General features: G+C 36.5%; 1 protein-coding gene across 1 annotated transcript; it reads right to left on the bottom strand.

Moving 5' to 3' along the window:
* Window positions 1–6,193: 6,193 nt before the first annotated feature.
* Window positions 6,194–16,115, bottom strand: LOC115215093 (trafficking protein particle complex subunit 1). Its single transcript, XM_029784258.2, has 4 exons — window positions 15,957–16,115; window positions 9,721–9,791; window positions 7,565–7,703; window positions 6,194–6,510 (listed from the first exon to the last, which is right to left on the bottom strand). Exons 1-4 carry the CDS (start codon window positions 16,053–16,055, stop codon window positions 6,388–6,390), a joined length of 432 nt encoding a protein of 143 aa, XP_029640118.1. The 5' UTR covers window positions 16,056–16,115; the 3' UTR covers window positions 6,194–6,387.
* Window positions 16,116–18,003: the final 1,888 nt, after the last annotated feature.

Here is an 18,003-nt window from a genome sequence, read left to right as displayed (position 1 = left end):
ATCTTAAAAAACTTGAAAAGTTATTTCTGGTTAAATACTTACATATTACCCATGTTTTTCCTCGCCTCGTAATACATGTTCTATAAAATTTTTCGGATAATGTTTACAATATTACCCGGAAACGAATTGAAAACAGTAAAATTGTGCAACGGGTGTAAAAAAAAAAATGTGTAGGCAACGAATATGAAAAGAAAAATGCGCGGAAAGCAACAGGGTTGGGGGACATCGGAAAATTCACAAAATCGAGTTATGTAAAAATATTTTGTTTTAATTTTATACTTTTACTTGTTTCACACACGCACAAACACTAACGTGGTTTTCATAAACAAAAAGAAAAATAATAAACCAGCCTGGCGGGTGTTAACAAGTATATAGAAAACTAATAGGGAAAAAAATGCGCGCTGACGACCCTGGAGTTGGGGAGGGGACTTTCGGAAAATTCACAAGATCCGATTTTTTCCGTCATGGAATCCCACGTTTTGGGTTATGGAGGATCCGATTCTGAAAAAGAAATTCTTTCAGAGTAATTTCCCGTAATAATATGAAAGTAATTCATGTGAAATTAAAGTGTTTTTTTTAACTTTTTTAAAAAACTTTTTACGAATTTTTGCTTCCATCAATCTACGTGGGAAAATACGGAGATTCGGAATATAGAAAAAAATAAACACAAATTTAAATTTAATTTCTTGAGAATTTGTAATCTTCGTATTTTTCTATATATTTCGAAAAGGAAAAAAATAATCCGGAAAAAATGAATAATGAAGGAGAGTGTGGGGGTATTTGAAATTTTGAAAATTTTTTTCAGAATCGGATCCTCCATAACCAAAAACGTAGGATTCCGTTAAAAAAAAAAAATCAATACATATCCATTTTACCAGAAGTTATGATGGAAAAATCGGATCTTGTGAATTTTCTGAAAGTCCCCACTTTCCCCCAGCGCAGTTTTTTTTCTGTATTTGTTTTCTACATACTTGTTAACTCCCGCCAAGCTGGTTTATTATTATTGTTTTCTTTTTTTGTTCCCGGGTGAAGATCTTTATATTGACCGGATTTTGGCCTGACCACTTCTCACCTCAATTTGACATCAAGCATGGTGCCTACTGACAGGCAACCGATAAACCTCAAGCGCGCGTAGGGCTGTCTGTCTCCTCTCTTCTCTAGCCTCCCTCGCTCTTGGTTACTCTGAATCTCTTGGACGTCTGGAAGAGAAGGACCCACCGTCAGCCCCAGATAATCAACTAAACTGGCCTGATCCCCCAGAATACTTGAGACTGATCTTCACCTCTGACAACATCAGAAAGGCGATTTCATCCTTCCCTGCTGGTTTAGGTGCGGGAAATGATGGCCTTTGGCTTCAACACCTCAAGGACGGTATCTCCTTATTGACCAGGGATGCCGGACCTGAGCCCTTGGAGAATTTGACTCAGTTTGTGAACCAATTCTCTTCAGTGAATGTCCTCCCTTATATCTTCCCACTATTCTTCAGTGCAAAATTATTCGGGCTCACTAAACACAATGGAAATCTGCGCCCCATTGCAGTCGGCTGCACCCTTTGCCATCTCACCGCAAAGGTGTGCTTACAATCGGTCACTAGCTTATTGGAGGAGGAATTTTCCCCCACCCAGCTAGGAGTTAGTACCAAATTAGGATATGAAGCTGCTGCCCACACTACCAGAGCCTATACCAACTTGGTCTTCTTGTACACTCAAGGTCATCCTTAAACTTGACCTTAAGAATGCCTTCAACTCCATCAGCCACGATGCTGTCCTCAGCTCAGTAAGAGAGAAGGTCCCACAACTCTACCACCTTGCATGGCAGGCTTATCGGGAGCCTTCCTACCTCTCTTTCAGTGACCAAATCATCACCTCCGCCTCAGGAGTCCAACAGGGCGAACCAATCAAGCCTGCTCTGTTTGCACTGGGCATTCATGACATCACCAAGATGGGGGGTCGAGCTAGACCTCAACGTCTGGTATCTTGACGATGCTACTTTGGGTGGGAGCGTAAATGTGAGCTCCAGATCCTCAACCACCTGACTTCTCAACACCAACCAATTGACCTTTTTGCAGTCTTTCACTTCCATAGCCATAGCGGTCCCTCCCCCATCAGCTTGGTGCTCCCTAGGAGTCACAATCACCGACCTTGCTTTTAAGTCCTCTTCCAGTCGATGGTGGCTGCCCTTGAGCAATTGCTGAAAAATATTGAAGTTATCGAACCCCCTCAATTTTTTTTTCATACTTAGAAATTACCTCTCGATTCCAAAGCTTCTATATTTGCTCAGTGTCAGCTCATCTTACCGATTTCCATTGTGCCTCCAACATTTCAACAACCTAATCTTTGAGACACTTGAATGCTTAGTCAATGTCAAACTCTCTCCAACATTCCGCAATCAGGTTGCATTGCCCAAGCGATTTGGAGGTCTTGGTCTTCATAAGTGTTCGTCCCTTTCTTTCCCTGCTTCCTTTCCTCCACTCACGCCTGCTCCATCCTGTTATCTTAAAATACGGGTAACGAAAGGGGGCTATGCCCACCTTTGATCCACTGCAACCACCTACATATACACCTTTGCTCACATCTACACCCTCACCTTCGTCATCACAACCACAACCAAACAAACCTTATGTCACTAAGACAGGCCGTACAGTTCATTGGCCTAAGAAACTCAGTAAGACTATATCTGACATTTTTTCTTTTCCTTTCCTGTGATTTTCTTCTGTGCTGAACATTTCCATGCCTTGACATTGAACTTTGCAAAGAACATTCTTGTGCCTGTCTCTTGTATTTTGATTGTGATCAATTTTTTTTTTCACTTATTGTTATTTGCTCTCACTGCCATTCTCTGCATTCTTGTGCTCTCCTACAACTTTTTAATTTCAAACCTGAGTTCTCAGGGGAGCCCTTTGTAATGTCGCTCAGAAGAACCATATTGAGATCTTGCTGCAAGCTATTAGCTGCTCGAGACAAAAGCGAGATCTTACAAACTTCTGGTGGGCATGCGCAATGAGCCAGTAAGCCTTTCTGGAAAGACACCTATATAAGACAGCTGTTGGGCTTGCTCACTCTCTGTTTCCCGCGCCTCTCTTTCTCCTTTCTCTCTCGTAGAGTTCGTATCATGCTGATGTGTTTACTGATTGTGTGAAGAGTAGTCGACCGTCTTACGCTGCTTTGCAGCGGTCTTCTGGTTGTGCTTTCTCTCCACCTTGAGGAGGGTCAGCAACGTCAACAGTAAAAAACATGTTCCATTCAGACCTTAGTGGGTCCGAATTGTCCTCTTCGGAGGAGGAGCTTGTACGAGCAGTTGATAGGATGGACAAGTGCTTAAGGAAGAAAAGTTTTGCAGAAATGACAGAAGTCACAAAAAAAAGGAGGTGGGCCTGACAACCAGAAAAATATGAGAAGATGGTATGTAGGGTAGGTAGGTGGTGATGTTAAGTTGTCACCACCCCAGGAAGTATTGGAAGAGATGGATAAGAAAACAGTGATATATAAGGTGTACTCTTTGGAAGAAAGGAAGATTGAAAATGTTGAGGCAGAAGTAATAGAAAAGGCAAGACATAGCATATCTTGGCAGTGGAAGCAGATACGGAACAATTATGGTTCATTTAAAGGAAAAGCAAAAGAACACGCAGTAACCACAGAAAAGTCGGATAAAGTGGTCTTTTTACCCACTTATCTTGGAAGGAGTTCCAGAATTAGGGAAGAGGGAATCCCACCGGAAATAAATGTGGCTTAGGTTGCGGCGATTGTTCTTCTAGGAAATAAAGAAGAAATAGCTGTCCTCCAAGCCACGTAAACAGAAAATTCAGTATGGAAAGGCCAAACATTGGACCTGATCATACAGGGTATTGCAGAAACACTGGAAAATGTGGTGGAAACGGTGACCATTGGAGATGTAGTGTTGAGAGTGTGGGTGCAGAGCAGAACCCCTCGTTGCTTTAAATGTGGCCAAAAAGGCCACATTAGAGCCTTCTGCAGAAGCCAAGAAGTCTGGAGGAAATTAGAAAGGTGCAGAAGGTACAACAGTCACAGTTACATCAGACAAGGCTATTCTAAGCTTAGTAATCCTATCACATACCACAATTATCTTATCCACACATTTCTCTTAAAAGCATTTTGTTTATATCTGTACATGCTAGATCCAGCCCATGCACCCAGTCTGTCCCATCAATCATCCCCCACATCTCATCTTCTTAACACCCATCCTTCTATCATCTAACTATGGCATTACTCAGCAACTGTAATCACTTCAGATCAGAATCAGCACATTTCACCTTCACCTTTTTTGCACATCTAGTTATCTCCTACTTCCTCTGGCACCACTTTCTGTTAACAACCGTTCATTTGCATCCCTTCCTCACGCTAGTCTTTTTACTGATCACCTGTTTCTGTGCCGTATTTCACTCTACTCTGAGCTACACACCTCATCTTTAACACCCTCTCATATCTGCCATCAATGCCTCAACACTACTATAGCCACATGTATATGCCTCCATCTTCCGACACTATCCTTCCCCCACTCACTCTTACACATCATCTCCTTAATTTCTAATCTATCTATATGTTGCCACTTGTCACACCCTCTCACCTTCCTTACTCTCCATACTGATATTTACTACCAACCACATCTCCATCCTTGTTCATCATCACATTAACCTCTATTCTCATCTCTAACCATCTGTTCCTCTTCTTCCACTCTCTGTATTCTGTCTTATACTCACCTTCTTGTACCTTTATCTTCTTTCCAACTACTCTCACCCACCTTTATAAAATTGCAGGGTAGTCATGCATCTTCCTAACATAAGACTTGTGCTTGTTCCTTCTCAACACCTGGCATAAATCCACCTACCTCTTTCTCAAATACACCCCAACCCAGTCAAGAGACTTTTTCTTGTCTTGTAAGTTATTTGGCAACCTCACCAATGCTGGTAGCAAAAAAAAAAAGAAAGACCCCCCCCAAAAAAAAAACAACAACATATAATTGTCCAACCCATGCCAGCTTGGAAAACAGACTTTAATTAATGATGATCAAAGTTGAAATCAAAATCGGTGACTGGCATCCGTTGCTAGTGGAGCGCTAAGAGTTCCATACGAGTGAGATAGTTTCCAGAGCAACAAGCTGGCCTTCGTGCTGATAGCATGTTAAACACACCATTTGAGCATGATCGTTACCGCGTCGCCTTACTAGCACTAGTGCTGGTGGCACGTGAAACATTCGAGTGAGATTGTCACCAGTGCCTCTGGACTGGCTCCTATGCAGGTGGCACATAAAAAGCACCATTTGGGCGTGGCCGTTGCCAGTACCACCAAACTGGACCTCGTGCCGGTGACATGTAAAAGCACCCACTACACTCTCAGAGTGGTTTGGATTAGGAAGGGCATCCAGCTGTAGAAACTCTGCCAGATCAGATTGGAGTCTGGTTCGCCAGACCTCAGTCAAATCATCCAACCTATGCTAGCATGGAAAGCGGACGTTAAATGATGATGATGAATGATCTGGCTAGTAAACAAGTATTGAAGAGGAGTTGCTAAAACAGTTGTGCAGGGAAGAATATAAGACCTCAAAGCTAAACAAATGCAAATAAAACTCAATATAATGAATTATTTAAAAGCAAACATTTTAAATTAAGGATATTGGTTAATTTAGCATCAGTGCTTTGTGTTCACATTTAGATAATCTAAATTTTAATGATCTCTAATGCTGATGTCTGGTGAATTAAATGGATGAAAAAGCTGACAAAATATTCAGCAATTTTACTATTCAATGTTTGCTTATATTAGTAAATTAGTACTGGTTTTGATTCAATGCCATATAAATTTAATGTTTGAGAGTTGAATGCATTGGCCATAACTACAATACATTTGTTGGTGACAGGGATACAAACCATTTATTCTCAGCTGGTTGTCTGATACTCTTTCAACTCAACCATTTGTGCTCTCTTTTTGGTTTTGATTCTACAGTTTATTCTGAATAAATTTGAAATACATCTAATTAAATTGATAAAAATGTCACACAAATCAACAACACAAAAAACCCGTTGTTTTCAATAATGTATCTTTATTTTAAGCATTGGTTTCTGGTAAAATGTATTATATAGTAAAGGGTATGTGTATTATCATAAAAATAAAATGTTAAATAAATGTGGTGATTGAATTATAAATACCCAAGAAGTTGTTAAAGTAGTATAACTTTTATCTTTTTTTAATTTCCAAAAGAAACATTCTACTTAGTACTCACAAAAAGAAAAGAAAGAACATATATACAGAATACCAAAATACTATTGTATATATTTAATGAAATATTTTTAATAATATACAATTACTTAAATTTTTACAACATTTGGCAACACATATCATTGCATAGATTTCATTAAACTTTATAAATATATATTTAAACCTTAGCATATATACTTAGTCCTTGCACAAATTCGTCCACTTTGGTTTTGAACAGTTCACTGGTTATTGGCTTGTTAAGTAAACACAATGGATTCTTAACAACATATTCAACATAGAGCTGTGAAAATACAAAAACATCTACAATAAGAGAAATGACGAGACATTTGTAATATGCTTTGTTTCATTAATAAAGGCATCACAAAAACCTAGGCTAGTCCAAGTAAGTGACATTTCTCATTTACCTGTTTGAGCCTGTCAGTTGTGGCCATGCTGGGGCACCAAGCTAAATTTTTACTGTTTTCTGTTTATGTGTACAGCCTAACTGATATATTTACAGCTCGGTACAATGAATTGTATCAAAATTTGCAATGAAACAAGTTCCTGTGTAGAAATAATGATTACCATGACAGATGTAATCAATTTTTACGAAAAATTTGACTGGGAAAGTTCGATTAAATTTCTAATTCATAGCAGGATCTCTTAGACATTAACAGGTTCATAATTATAGTGTAGGAACCCTGTTATGTAAGGGTAGCAAAGATTTAGACAAGAAATAAAGATTATCTGGGTCTACTCTTATATAAGAAAGTTTTTATTGCTAGCCTTGCTCAAAATAATTTTGGATTTTAACCCTGAGAAAGAATATGAGAAGAGTTCAAACTACCCCCCTATTTACTAATGTTCTACATAAAATGAACTTCAGTACAGGATTTATTCCAGATATAAGCCATCTAACTGAGAACAAATATTTAGTTCAGATTATAGCAAAACCGACGAGACTTGGTTAAAATTGTGATCATTCAGTTGACAGACTCATAAACCGACATGGTCTCTCTCTAAGGGTTATAACCCTTAAATTCTTTTAGAGAGCATAGAAATATTTTTTAACAATCAATTTATATACATTCAAAAAGATGTCAGGATTGAACTGTAGATTTCTTAACTGGTGAGCTGTCTTTCGAGTGATTTAATCTGCTGTGATTCTCTCAAAGCACATGCACTAAATCATTTTCCTGATTACTGTATATACAATAAAAAAAGAATAAAGAAGCCATATATTCTTGTTTATGTTTTTCATTGCACATGAACATGAAATTTGTTGTCTCTCAACAAATTCTAAGAAATGTAAATTAAAAGTAAAACTTAAAACAAAGGAATGAATCTTTACTTACTGAACTATAGATTTGATGCAGAATGTCCCGAATATTTCCAACATTCAAATCAGTCAACATAATCACTTTGATGCCACTAGGTGTCTCATAGAAATGAAGTTTGTAAACATTGGTCTTAAAATTAAGAAAGCCGTCTTTCCTAAGTTTGCATGTTAAGGAAAATAAATATTAAAAGGAAAAAGTTCTGTTTCCTATTCTAAAACTGAAAAAAAAAAGCATCATAGTATCCTAACATGGAAATTCTCTTCCTCCAATAAGGGGAGAATTTTTTCTTTTTTTTTTCCTGAGAAACATCTCAGTACTAGCCTGGAGAACCGGCTCAATTATTACATAGAAGCTTCCTCATTAGTTGTTTACATCACAATTACTAGCATCCAGGACTCTTCATACAATATCAATCAACATATCCACAAATTAGAATCCTGACATCACAAAATCTAACAACAGCACTAAACAAAACTAGAGAATATTTCATGTCACAATCAAATCACATCACATTCATCATGCATAGCATGAATACTTTTGCTATCAATTTCTAAAGTCCTATAGTGCTTCCTGTGAGTGTGTGTGCACGCAAACGTGTATAAAAATGTATCATGTTCATTGCAAACTAGAAACATTGACAAAATTCGGAGTCAAGTATTACTTCTTGTATATGAATACGAACGCACAGAAACGCCTTTATATCTCTTTCTATACAAATACTGTAATTTGTATGCAGCATCAAGATTAAAACGACTTACGGCCGTATTTGCAAATTCTTAACATCTTTTTATTCTTGTATTTGGAGAATGTCTGCCTTGAACGTTTCAGCTTTCTTTGTTATGAGCAAAAGTTCCTAAAGGTCTTCCAGGAACCTTCTTCAGCTTTTGAAGAGCTTGTGCCTTGTCGCTGTAAGCTTGCTCAATGTATCCATAGCAGGCTTCCCAAGTTTGACATGAAATTTCATGTTGGCTCTTTGTTCCAGCTTCCTGCCCGTGACTACAGAACTAGTTTGGGAATCTTTTGATACCACCTTGTACAAAACTAAAACTGCTTACAGCACCTAAACATGACAAAGCTGTACTCTTGCAGATGGTTCATCAGTTGAACATCAATGGGATGACATTGAATGCTAGAACATCTTGGACAACCTTATGCATTCGTTCGACCAACATCGACTGGCAAGTTCCCAACAGCACACCTTTGAGATCAAATATTACCAGTTGAATAATGGCTGTCTCCAAATCAGCATTTCACTTCAGCTTGCAGCTCTACAACTGACATTTTTATATTCCACCCACTGTCATGCTAACACAGCATATTGCCCCCAAAAAGATCAAAATAAGATTTGGATGCTGCCATTTTCTATCACAACTAAAGCTGGTGGGGTTAGACTTGAGAGGATGGCAAAAGACCAGATGGTACCAGTCTTCTTTTTCTAAGGCATCAAGATTCCATTCTGGGCAATTGTCATCAGACCCAAGGATCACAAGATGACAAAGTAATGACCACTGATATGTTTCTTTCCAAATTTACAACAACGAAAATTCTAATGTCTTGGACCTCCAAACCACTTCCTTACCCAACCTGATTGGGGTAGAGGTGGCTATCTATAAGATTAAGGAAGAGCCATTCTACCCATGAAGTAGAATAGCTCTTTCAGTTAGAGCTTTCCTCCCCATTCTTTACTGTAACATATTTTTCATCTTATTTACTGAGACCACAAAACATTTGCATCACTTGGGATACAATAACTGTCAAAAAAAAACAGGTTCGAATTTTTTTAGTAACAAAATAACCATAATCAACCAAACAATAAAATTTCTTTTTATTGTCATAAAACAGTTTTACATCCACGATGAATGATTGTTTAAATTGCAGGAGCTGATGTGTTTGATAATATGCATATTGTTCTGTCCTATTACCAATCATTTGACTAAAGCAAATTAATCTCCTTGCCTTAAAAATGCAATTTCCAATCTATATTAGGGCTTCAACTCTTGATTTAACACCTTCATTACATAGCTATTGATAGTAATAGAGCATTTAAATCCTTACAACCATTGTCACTATCTTTGCCATTGTTCATTTTTATCATTTAACATACACAGCTTTTAAAAAAAGAGATACAATTCAAAATTCAAATTGTTGTATGGAATATTTTGAAAGGATACATGTCTGATGGTGATATCCTGTGAATGAAAGATTTTATGGAAAACATCATGCCAAACATAAGTTTGTATTCCTGTAAAAGAATTATTTTAGGATGTTAAATGTAAAATTGATGAAGATTACTCACAGCAATTCATATATCCAAATAGCTAACCAACATAATACAACACCTGCTACTTTAAAAAAAAATAAAGTAAATTATGAAAAACACATTAAAAATAAGCTAACTGCTACTGTTTTTTAAAAAAGAAATCGTATGATTTTCATGTTAGCATGAATGTTATGATTTTTATTTAAATAAAATAACAAAATAGGAAAGATGGAGAGCTTCTTACAATACAAAAGGGTAAAAAGTTCAATAACATTTATATATTTCAGGTACAAAGGCCCCTCAGAAGTCGACAGTGAAGAAATGTTAGTCTATACCAGTGGTTCCCAAATGGCGCAACGTGCCTCATAGGTGCAGCGAAAGAGGATAGTAGGTGAGGTGGAATGATTGAAAGACATTCAAAGATTTAGAAATAGTTTCAAAAAATTCATATGCCAAAAATAAATGATATTTCAAAATTCAAAATATTATTACGGATTACTTGTAATTGCATGCAGGAGTCTCTGTATAATAGTTATAAATAATTACTGACAGATTTTATCATATTTTTCCATTATATCAATTATTAAAAATATAGTAACAAGGGTCTGCAAATTGGAGGAGAGAGAGAGTTATCAATGATGACTTCAAATCTGCAGTTATCTGCTTGTGCCTTTTCACCAGAACTTCCCTTCCTCTGAGCTGGTGTTTTCATTTCTGGCATTACAGCCAATGGAAAAATAAAAGCTAAACACAGAGTTAGGGTTAGATCATGGATAGATATTTTTTTTAAAAAAGAGTAAAGCATTAAGTGATAATGAAGATGATCAGATTCCATTTGGGGTGCAAATTTGTCATGTGATCTACAAGGGAGATTACTTCTCAATTTCTAAAAACCTGTAAGATGTTGGCTAAAGATTTCTCCAATATGATCAGTGATAAGACAAAGGCAGTTGCATTTTTACAAGAAACCAGCACTAAATTCATGTAATTTCTTAGGAAAAAGAAAGGTGCCTCTTTGTAATGTGATCTACAATTTAAAGGGATATTAATTTAGGTTATTCTGTTGTGTCTGGGGAGTCATTTTCTTTTTGTGCCTTATAATGTAACACACTCACCAGTAAAATTTCCTCTTATTTCTTAATTTTATTTTCCTAAAATTTTTGTTGCGTCTTGCAACCTTTTCAATAGTCTTGACTGTCTGTTATTTCCACTGTGTTACCTTTTGTTTGTTTGTGCACATGTGTGGGTCAGTGAGTGTGTGTGTGCCTATGGATGCATGCATGTACATATGTATGTGTGTATGTATGTATGCATGTGTATGTATGTATATATGTGTGTATCTGTATGTATGTATTCTGTATATTCATGTGCTTGCATGTCCGTGTATTTTCTATGTATGTGTGTGTGAGCATGTGCTTGTATATGTATACACCTCTGTCTCCTTGTGTGTGTGCGTGTTATACATCATCATCATTGTTCGACCGTGGTCGAGACAATTACAACTATGTTATACAACTATGTACCATGTTTGTATGTATGGGTGGATGTGCATCTCTTCATGTGTGGATATGTGTCTTCATATGTGTCCTTGTGTGGAGTAAAGTGTGTGTATATATGGTCATGTGTGTCAGTCTCCATTTGCGTATGTGTGCTTGTCTGTTCTTATAACCTATGTACCTATCCGTCTGTATCTTGATCTGTTTATTTTCATATCCATATGCTTACATAAAAAAAAAAACATGTGCATATACACACACACATCTATCTATATAACAGTCCACTAACTATTCTACTCTACCTGTGTAAACTGTGGCTATGGAGGTATTATATCTACTATGTATATTTCCTATTTAGTATTGGGGAGGTTTCATTTATAAGGACATACTCCTGTATTTGTCTGAGTGTTGGGTCTTTTGGGTGCTTGGATAAGATGTGGATGTCAAGTTGACCCAAGTTGCCTCCGTGGTAGTCTTTGGCATGTTGGTAGAGTATGGAGGACTGCTTTTTGTCATGATATTGTCTTAGATGTTCATTTAGTCGTTCCACAATGCTCCTAGACGTTTCCCCTATGTATGTCATGTTCATTTCTTTACAAGCACCTTCTATGCATCTTATGCAGTAAACTACATTTCGAGTTCTACAGTTAATGCCAGGGCTAATCCTACATACCATGCAGTTATCATTGGTGCATATGGTATTCTCAAAAGGGTACGTCCTACATAGTTGTGATCTGACAGAGTTCCTTGGCTTTTCAACAATCTTAATGTTGAGTTTGATCTCCTTCAGAGCTTTTCTAAATCTACAGGTTAGTTCTCCATGTGCTGTGGTCTCTACAAACATCACTCCTTGATATTTGTCAGTTTTATACCACGTGTTCGCCCTGTTTGCTTTGTCGCAAGTTCTTTGTATCCTATTCCATATTCTTTGTTTCTAGATATAGAAACAAAGAATGGAATAGGACACACACACATACATCCAGGATTTAAAGCTTTGAAAAATTATCTGACTTCTTCTAGAAGAAAATAGTGTTGGTGAAATGAAATTAAAGTCCCAACCTGTATATCATGCTGAAAGGATTATACAAAGTTTAATTTCCTTCTGATTTGTCATTCAGATAAGGTGTTGATAACTAAGAACATTTTCAAAGAGTGGTCTGCAAACATTTTCTTGTCCAGCTGTAGAAAGATAATTGTCAGATATATTGGTTTCAAATTTTGGCACAAGGCCAACAAATTCCAGACAGTGGGTAAGTTGATTCCATCTACCCCAGTGTCAACAAATACTTATTTTATCAACCTTGACAGGCAAAGTTGACCCTGGTGGTAGTTGAATTCAGAACATAATGTCAGACAAAATGCCACTCAGCACCTTTTTGATAAATATACTGCAAAAAAGTACTACTCTTCTTAGCCACCCAGTAAATGTAAATGAGCTTTCTGATAATGTAAGAATAGAATATACCCTTAAGAATACAACTTTTTTGCAACAACCAATGAATCGCTGTGCTGTAGCTAACTTTAACCCTTTAGCATTCAGATTATTCTGTCAAATATAATATTTATTCATCCATATTGTTTTAAGCTAATCATGCATTATTTCGTAGCTTTAAGATTTCCATGATGTTATCACCTGTTTTTAGATTGACATTATAGGTTGGTGTGAGATACCAAATCTGGGCAGTTTTAACAGAAAACAGGTAGATTATTTGGGCCGGATATGGCCGGTTTAAACACTAAAGGGTTAAGCTGTATTATCTGAAAAGTACTTTCAAGTAACTTATGAAAGCAATTGACAGGGATGATAAATCTGCAGTTAGAGACTTCTGAAGGAAGTTCGACATAATGGACAACAGAGCTGCATCATAGAATGAAGTGAAACCTTCAACTTTGAAGAAAAAATATGGCCAGACTGTATCTGCAGCTTTACAAGCTTTCTTCCACATGCAGGAAGTCTACAAATCTGGAAAGATATTGTGATACTTGCAAATGGTGCAGGATGCAAAGAAGTGTAATGTAGTTGAGTTGCTAGTGCTCCATAGAGAGAACTTATATGTGATGCTGTTAGAACAAAGAGTAAGCAGAGAATATGGACTTTCCATTAACTTCGCTTAAATTGACTGCAAAGAATACTGTTAAAGAGTTGGCACTTATGTAGAAAGGTTTGCAAATTTTTACTATTACTGACTCTAATCATGAATGTAAAATAAGAATTGGATTAGGAGTTTACAATGAGCTCAGTTCCTACACTGAATTGTACACAGAGAAAATCCCCCATAAATATCAAATACCTATTTCTTTATTACCCACAAGGGGCTAAACATAGAGGAGACAAACAAGGCCAGACTTATGTATTAATTCGATTACATCGACCCCAATGCATAACTGGTACTTATTTTAATCGACCCCGAAAGTATGAAAGGCAAAATTGACCTCGACGGAATTTGAACTCAGAACGTAGCGGCAGATGAAATACTGCTAAGCATTTCGTCCGGCATGCTAACGATTCTGCAAGCTACCTTTAGATAAAACCTTCATCCCTGAAGCAGATGTTGAACTATAAGATAAAAGATGATGTCTCTCGTCCTCCTAGTGACTTATTCCATCACCATTCCTTACACAGCAGTTAATATTTTATGCTATTAAGGTATTTCAGTTCTTTTTCATCCCTAATATATTTTTCTTCAAATGTTCTCATGAATACTTTTAGAACATCATGTATTGTACATGTTCTAAAATTGTTATTTTCATGCATAAAAGTGGTTGTATCATTCGCATTTTTCTTTTGTTTAATTTTTTTTCAGAGAGTATTACTTTATAGCATGAAAATCAATTGGAAAAATCTATTTCTTGTTATGGACATTATTTTTGTAACATGGATGATTCTTTAATATCTGATACTTGGAACAAACTGTTTGTTTTAGAGCTGGAGAGATTTTTATCTGTAACTCGCATAATTGTTTAAAAAGAGTAACAGGAAAAAATCTTCCATTAGAGTTCTAGATTTTAGTCACAAATTTGTGAATGACAGAAACATTTAAAATAGTCAGAACTCATAAAGGAATCAAATGATGGTTGCAAAAGATCTTAGAAATAATGTGACCAATTAAGTTTTTGGTCAGAGTTTCAGATCAGGACACCTACATAAGTTGGATTTTCTGTTTTGATGAGGATTTTTCCAATTTCTTTTTCACCATGGCCGATGATTTTTTTTTGCGCTACACACTTAAAAATGATGGGAGAAGCCTTTTCAGTAGGAAAAAAAAGTAAAAAATGAAAATATTTTCAGACGAAAAGATGACTTAAGGACGATTTAGAGGTTTTAAAATACTGGAGAGTGTGAGGTCATTGCAGGGATTTATCCAGTGATTTAAGAAAGGTATGTAAAAGTTTATTTTAATAGCATGCTGATAGTAAATAAGTTTTTTCTTACATACAAACGAACTTGTTTGGTATGAGGAGTGGGTGGAGGAAGGGGTTAAACATTTAAATCACGAAATTATTTTTTTGGCTTAAATCCCAGCAATGGAGCATCCTTAGGTTAAACAAAAGCTGTATCATAATTCCATAAAATGTTTATAGGGAGAAAAATACTGAAAAGCATCAATACATGTCAGGGTGACAAAGAAACGAGAAAGGTATCATGTGGTCGTAGGAAGTATTAGAAACAACAACTAAATCTCCCTTAAATCAACCACCTTTTGCATCTGAAAATATTTACAAATATTTTCCTTTTTTGTTTTTTAACCGAAAAGGCTTCTCCCATCGTTTTTAAGTGCATAATAAAAAAAAATGGGCCAAAACCAGTCCGGAGGGGTTAAGGTATTATATAATGTAAAAGTGTCTGAATATGACACCCACCAAAGGCCCTTTGTTATGTTCGAACTGCAGATTACATAAAGAAGTCTAAATTTGGGAGTAGATATTCGTGTTTGTCCTGATAAAGAACACGTAAATGTAGCAATAAACATGGTTATTTCGCGTGGAAATTTTAGCGAACTTTGGTGCCAAGTATATATTTCTGCGATACCTGAAGCAATATGGATTTTCTTAAAGCCTTACATCATATTTCTAAAAGTTCGCGATGCATTTCCCAGCTAGGGTCACATTGTACGTCTGCAACCGGTGATACTACACCCCCCCCCCAAAATCGTCGAAGCAAAATAAGCTGACCATATCAAAACATAAAAAAAAGGTTACCAAAGCCTCCAATGAAACTAATAAGAAAAAAAGATAAAGAGTTTATGCTTACAGGGAAGCTAAATTATCAAATATGAAAGTAATAACGAACAAGAGTATAATAATAATGAAAGATTTACAAAACATAAAAATTCAACACAAGAAATATTGAATGTCGATTCTTGAGATCCACCCAAAAATTGTAGGGCAAGAGAATACCTATTAGGTACCGGCGTAGGTATTGAACAATAAATATCACAACCGGAATGAATTAACACTGAAAGTATTATGCGATACGTTTTCGAAAATATGGGAACTGTACTAGAATGAACTTTTTATAAATTAAATCCGAAACATCAAAGAAGCGATCATTTTGGGAACTAAAACAATATTTGGTGTGTAAATGGAATTCACTGCTGCACCTATATCTGAGAATTATTTTGAATAAAAACTATTTCAAGATATGAAGTACCTCTTCTTTGCTCATGCCAGGGTGCTTTCTGCGATTCCATTCTGAATAGTATAAACAGGTTCCGTATCTGTCGAAGATGTACAAATTATAGACGGGCATCTTGGACTCAATTGCAAGAACCTGTTTTAATTAACTCCCCTCGTTTGGACGGTGTCCAAACACTAATGTCCCGATGGAGTAAAAGTTCTTAGGGATAAATTGTGTTTGTGAGGGAGTGTCATGGCTGTAAAAGATGTGCCTGTATGTATGGTCACTACTTTACTTGCTTATACATATTCTCTCTCACCCTCTGTAATAGTTCCTCTCTTTTAGTCTATGTCTGTTTCTTTCACTCCCTCTCTTTCACACACTAATTTCTGCCTACAAATTGCCTTCCCTGTATTTCAATTAGTCGTGTGTAAAAATCTCTGTTATGAATATTTTTTTCTTCGGTGAAAAATAACCATTCACAGCAAGTCTTCGAGAAATCGCAGGAATATTGCCAAGTGGTGTACAGTTGCATTGTAGTCCTCCAAAATGCATAAGACCGCGTGCGCAGGGCATGCTGTGGAGGATTTTTGCAGGAGTTAGAGATTAACGGACAATTTTTGGCCGTCATCAAGTCCCCATACGAGTGCCCAGATATTTGTGTTCGAGTAAAAAGTGCTGAGTTGAAACCTTACAATGTAAGTGTTGGATTTCAGCACGGATGTGTATTGTCACCTCTGCTTTTCATACTTTCCAACTGGATTGCCACGCGCGGTTGTTGTGAAGTGGTATCACAATCAGTGACATGCAGTCGGCTGATATTTGCAAGAAACACGGTATTAATTAGTTTCTCAGAAGGTTGATCTCCGGCATGCGTTGTTTGGGTTCACTGTTGGGTGCTGCAAGGCAGGGATGAGAATAAATGTTGCAATGACTGAGACATCGGGTTTCTCAGGAAAGTCTTCCCAGTGCACTCTTATCTCCGAAATTGAATTCAAGAATTTGCTGAGCCAAGTTGATTGGCTACGTTTATCAAAGGAGCTAACTTTTCTAGATCAAGTATCGAGCCAACTTTGATGGATTGACTCATCTTTTGGTGCAAATGTATACTCAAAATAGATTTGCTTGTTGTGATGACTTTTAATGGTCCAATGATAGCAAACAAATTCATAAGTATTTAAAGTGTTTTATTTATTATATTATATTGCACCATATGGATATAAAATAATAGCTTTTGCTGTTTTTTCCTTCTTCTTCAGGCTGCCAAACCTTAATAAAAAGGCCTCAGACAGAAAGTACTTTTCTTAGAATATGACCTCTTCCAAGAAAGATAGATTTTTCAAAAATATCCACATATCTGTCTTGAAGTCCAATCATTCCATGTGGTTTTGTGGGGACTGAGCCTAATGCTCCAAGAATATTTCATTTGCTGCAAGGCATCACTATATGCTATATATATATACTTTTAAGTCAGCACATTTTGAGACCTCTTCTACTTCCTTGTTTGCATTGTTTTAGTCTGGAAGAAATGAAATATCTATTATTAAGCATTCTCTTTTTTTAACATCATACATAATGGTATCTGTGCTATGGCATTCAATTGGCCTGTCTGTCTGGATGTCGAAATTCCATAGAATTTTCGTCTTCCAGATTTATTTTGAGCTTTTCTACTACGTAATTGAACCACTTGTCTGAAGTGTATCTATTTTGCCTTTTTTTTTTAACAAAGTAACCAATGTCACGTGAAACAATACTCAACATGTCCTCACTTATATTCCTTCAGAGGTAACATGTTGTAGCCTGCTGTAATATGCTCAATATTTTCCACCCGTTGATTACATGAACACCACTGATTTGTTGAAGTAGTGGAATAAATATTCTTGCTCACTGAACTAGAGTTTAGAGCTTGATCTTGAGTAGCTGTCTTCAAACTAATAGAGTGCAAAAAATTTAGAAAAAGGTAAGTAATGTTGTAGGGAGAACACAAATCCCATAAAGACAAAGATATTTACACATGACAAAATTGAAATACACTGAAGTCAATTTTTAGGCAGGTGTGGCAAAACTGAATTTAAACACA

Source organism: Octopus sinensis, linkage group LG8 (assembly GCF_006345805.1).
Source record: "Octopus sinensis linkage group LG8, ASM634580v1, whole genome shotgun sequence".
Taxonomy (NCBI): Eukaryota; Metazoa; Mollusca; class Cephalopoda; order Octopoda; family Octopodidae; genus Octopus; species Octopus sinensis.
The sequence above is the reverse complement of the archived record's forward strand: the minus strand, read 5'-3'. Positions and strand labels throughout refer to the sequence as shown.

Bases quoted from the DNA above. Each gene is read 5' to 3' on its own strand.
- LOC115215093 (XM_029784258.2), bottom strand. From the start codon at position 16,055: ATGCCCGTCTATAATTTGTACATCTTCGACAGATACGGAACCTGTTTA. The intron at 7,704-9,720 runs GTATCCTTTCAA...ATGCAAACTTAG, and splicing joins AGGATATCACCATCAGACAT to GAAAGACGGCTTTCTTAATT. The intron at 6,511-7,564 runs GTAAGTAAAGAT...GTATTTTCACAG, and splicing joins TGCATCAAATCTATAGTTCA to CTCTATGTTGAATATGTTGT.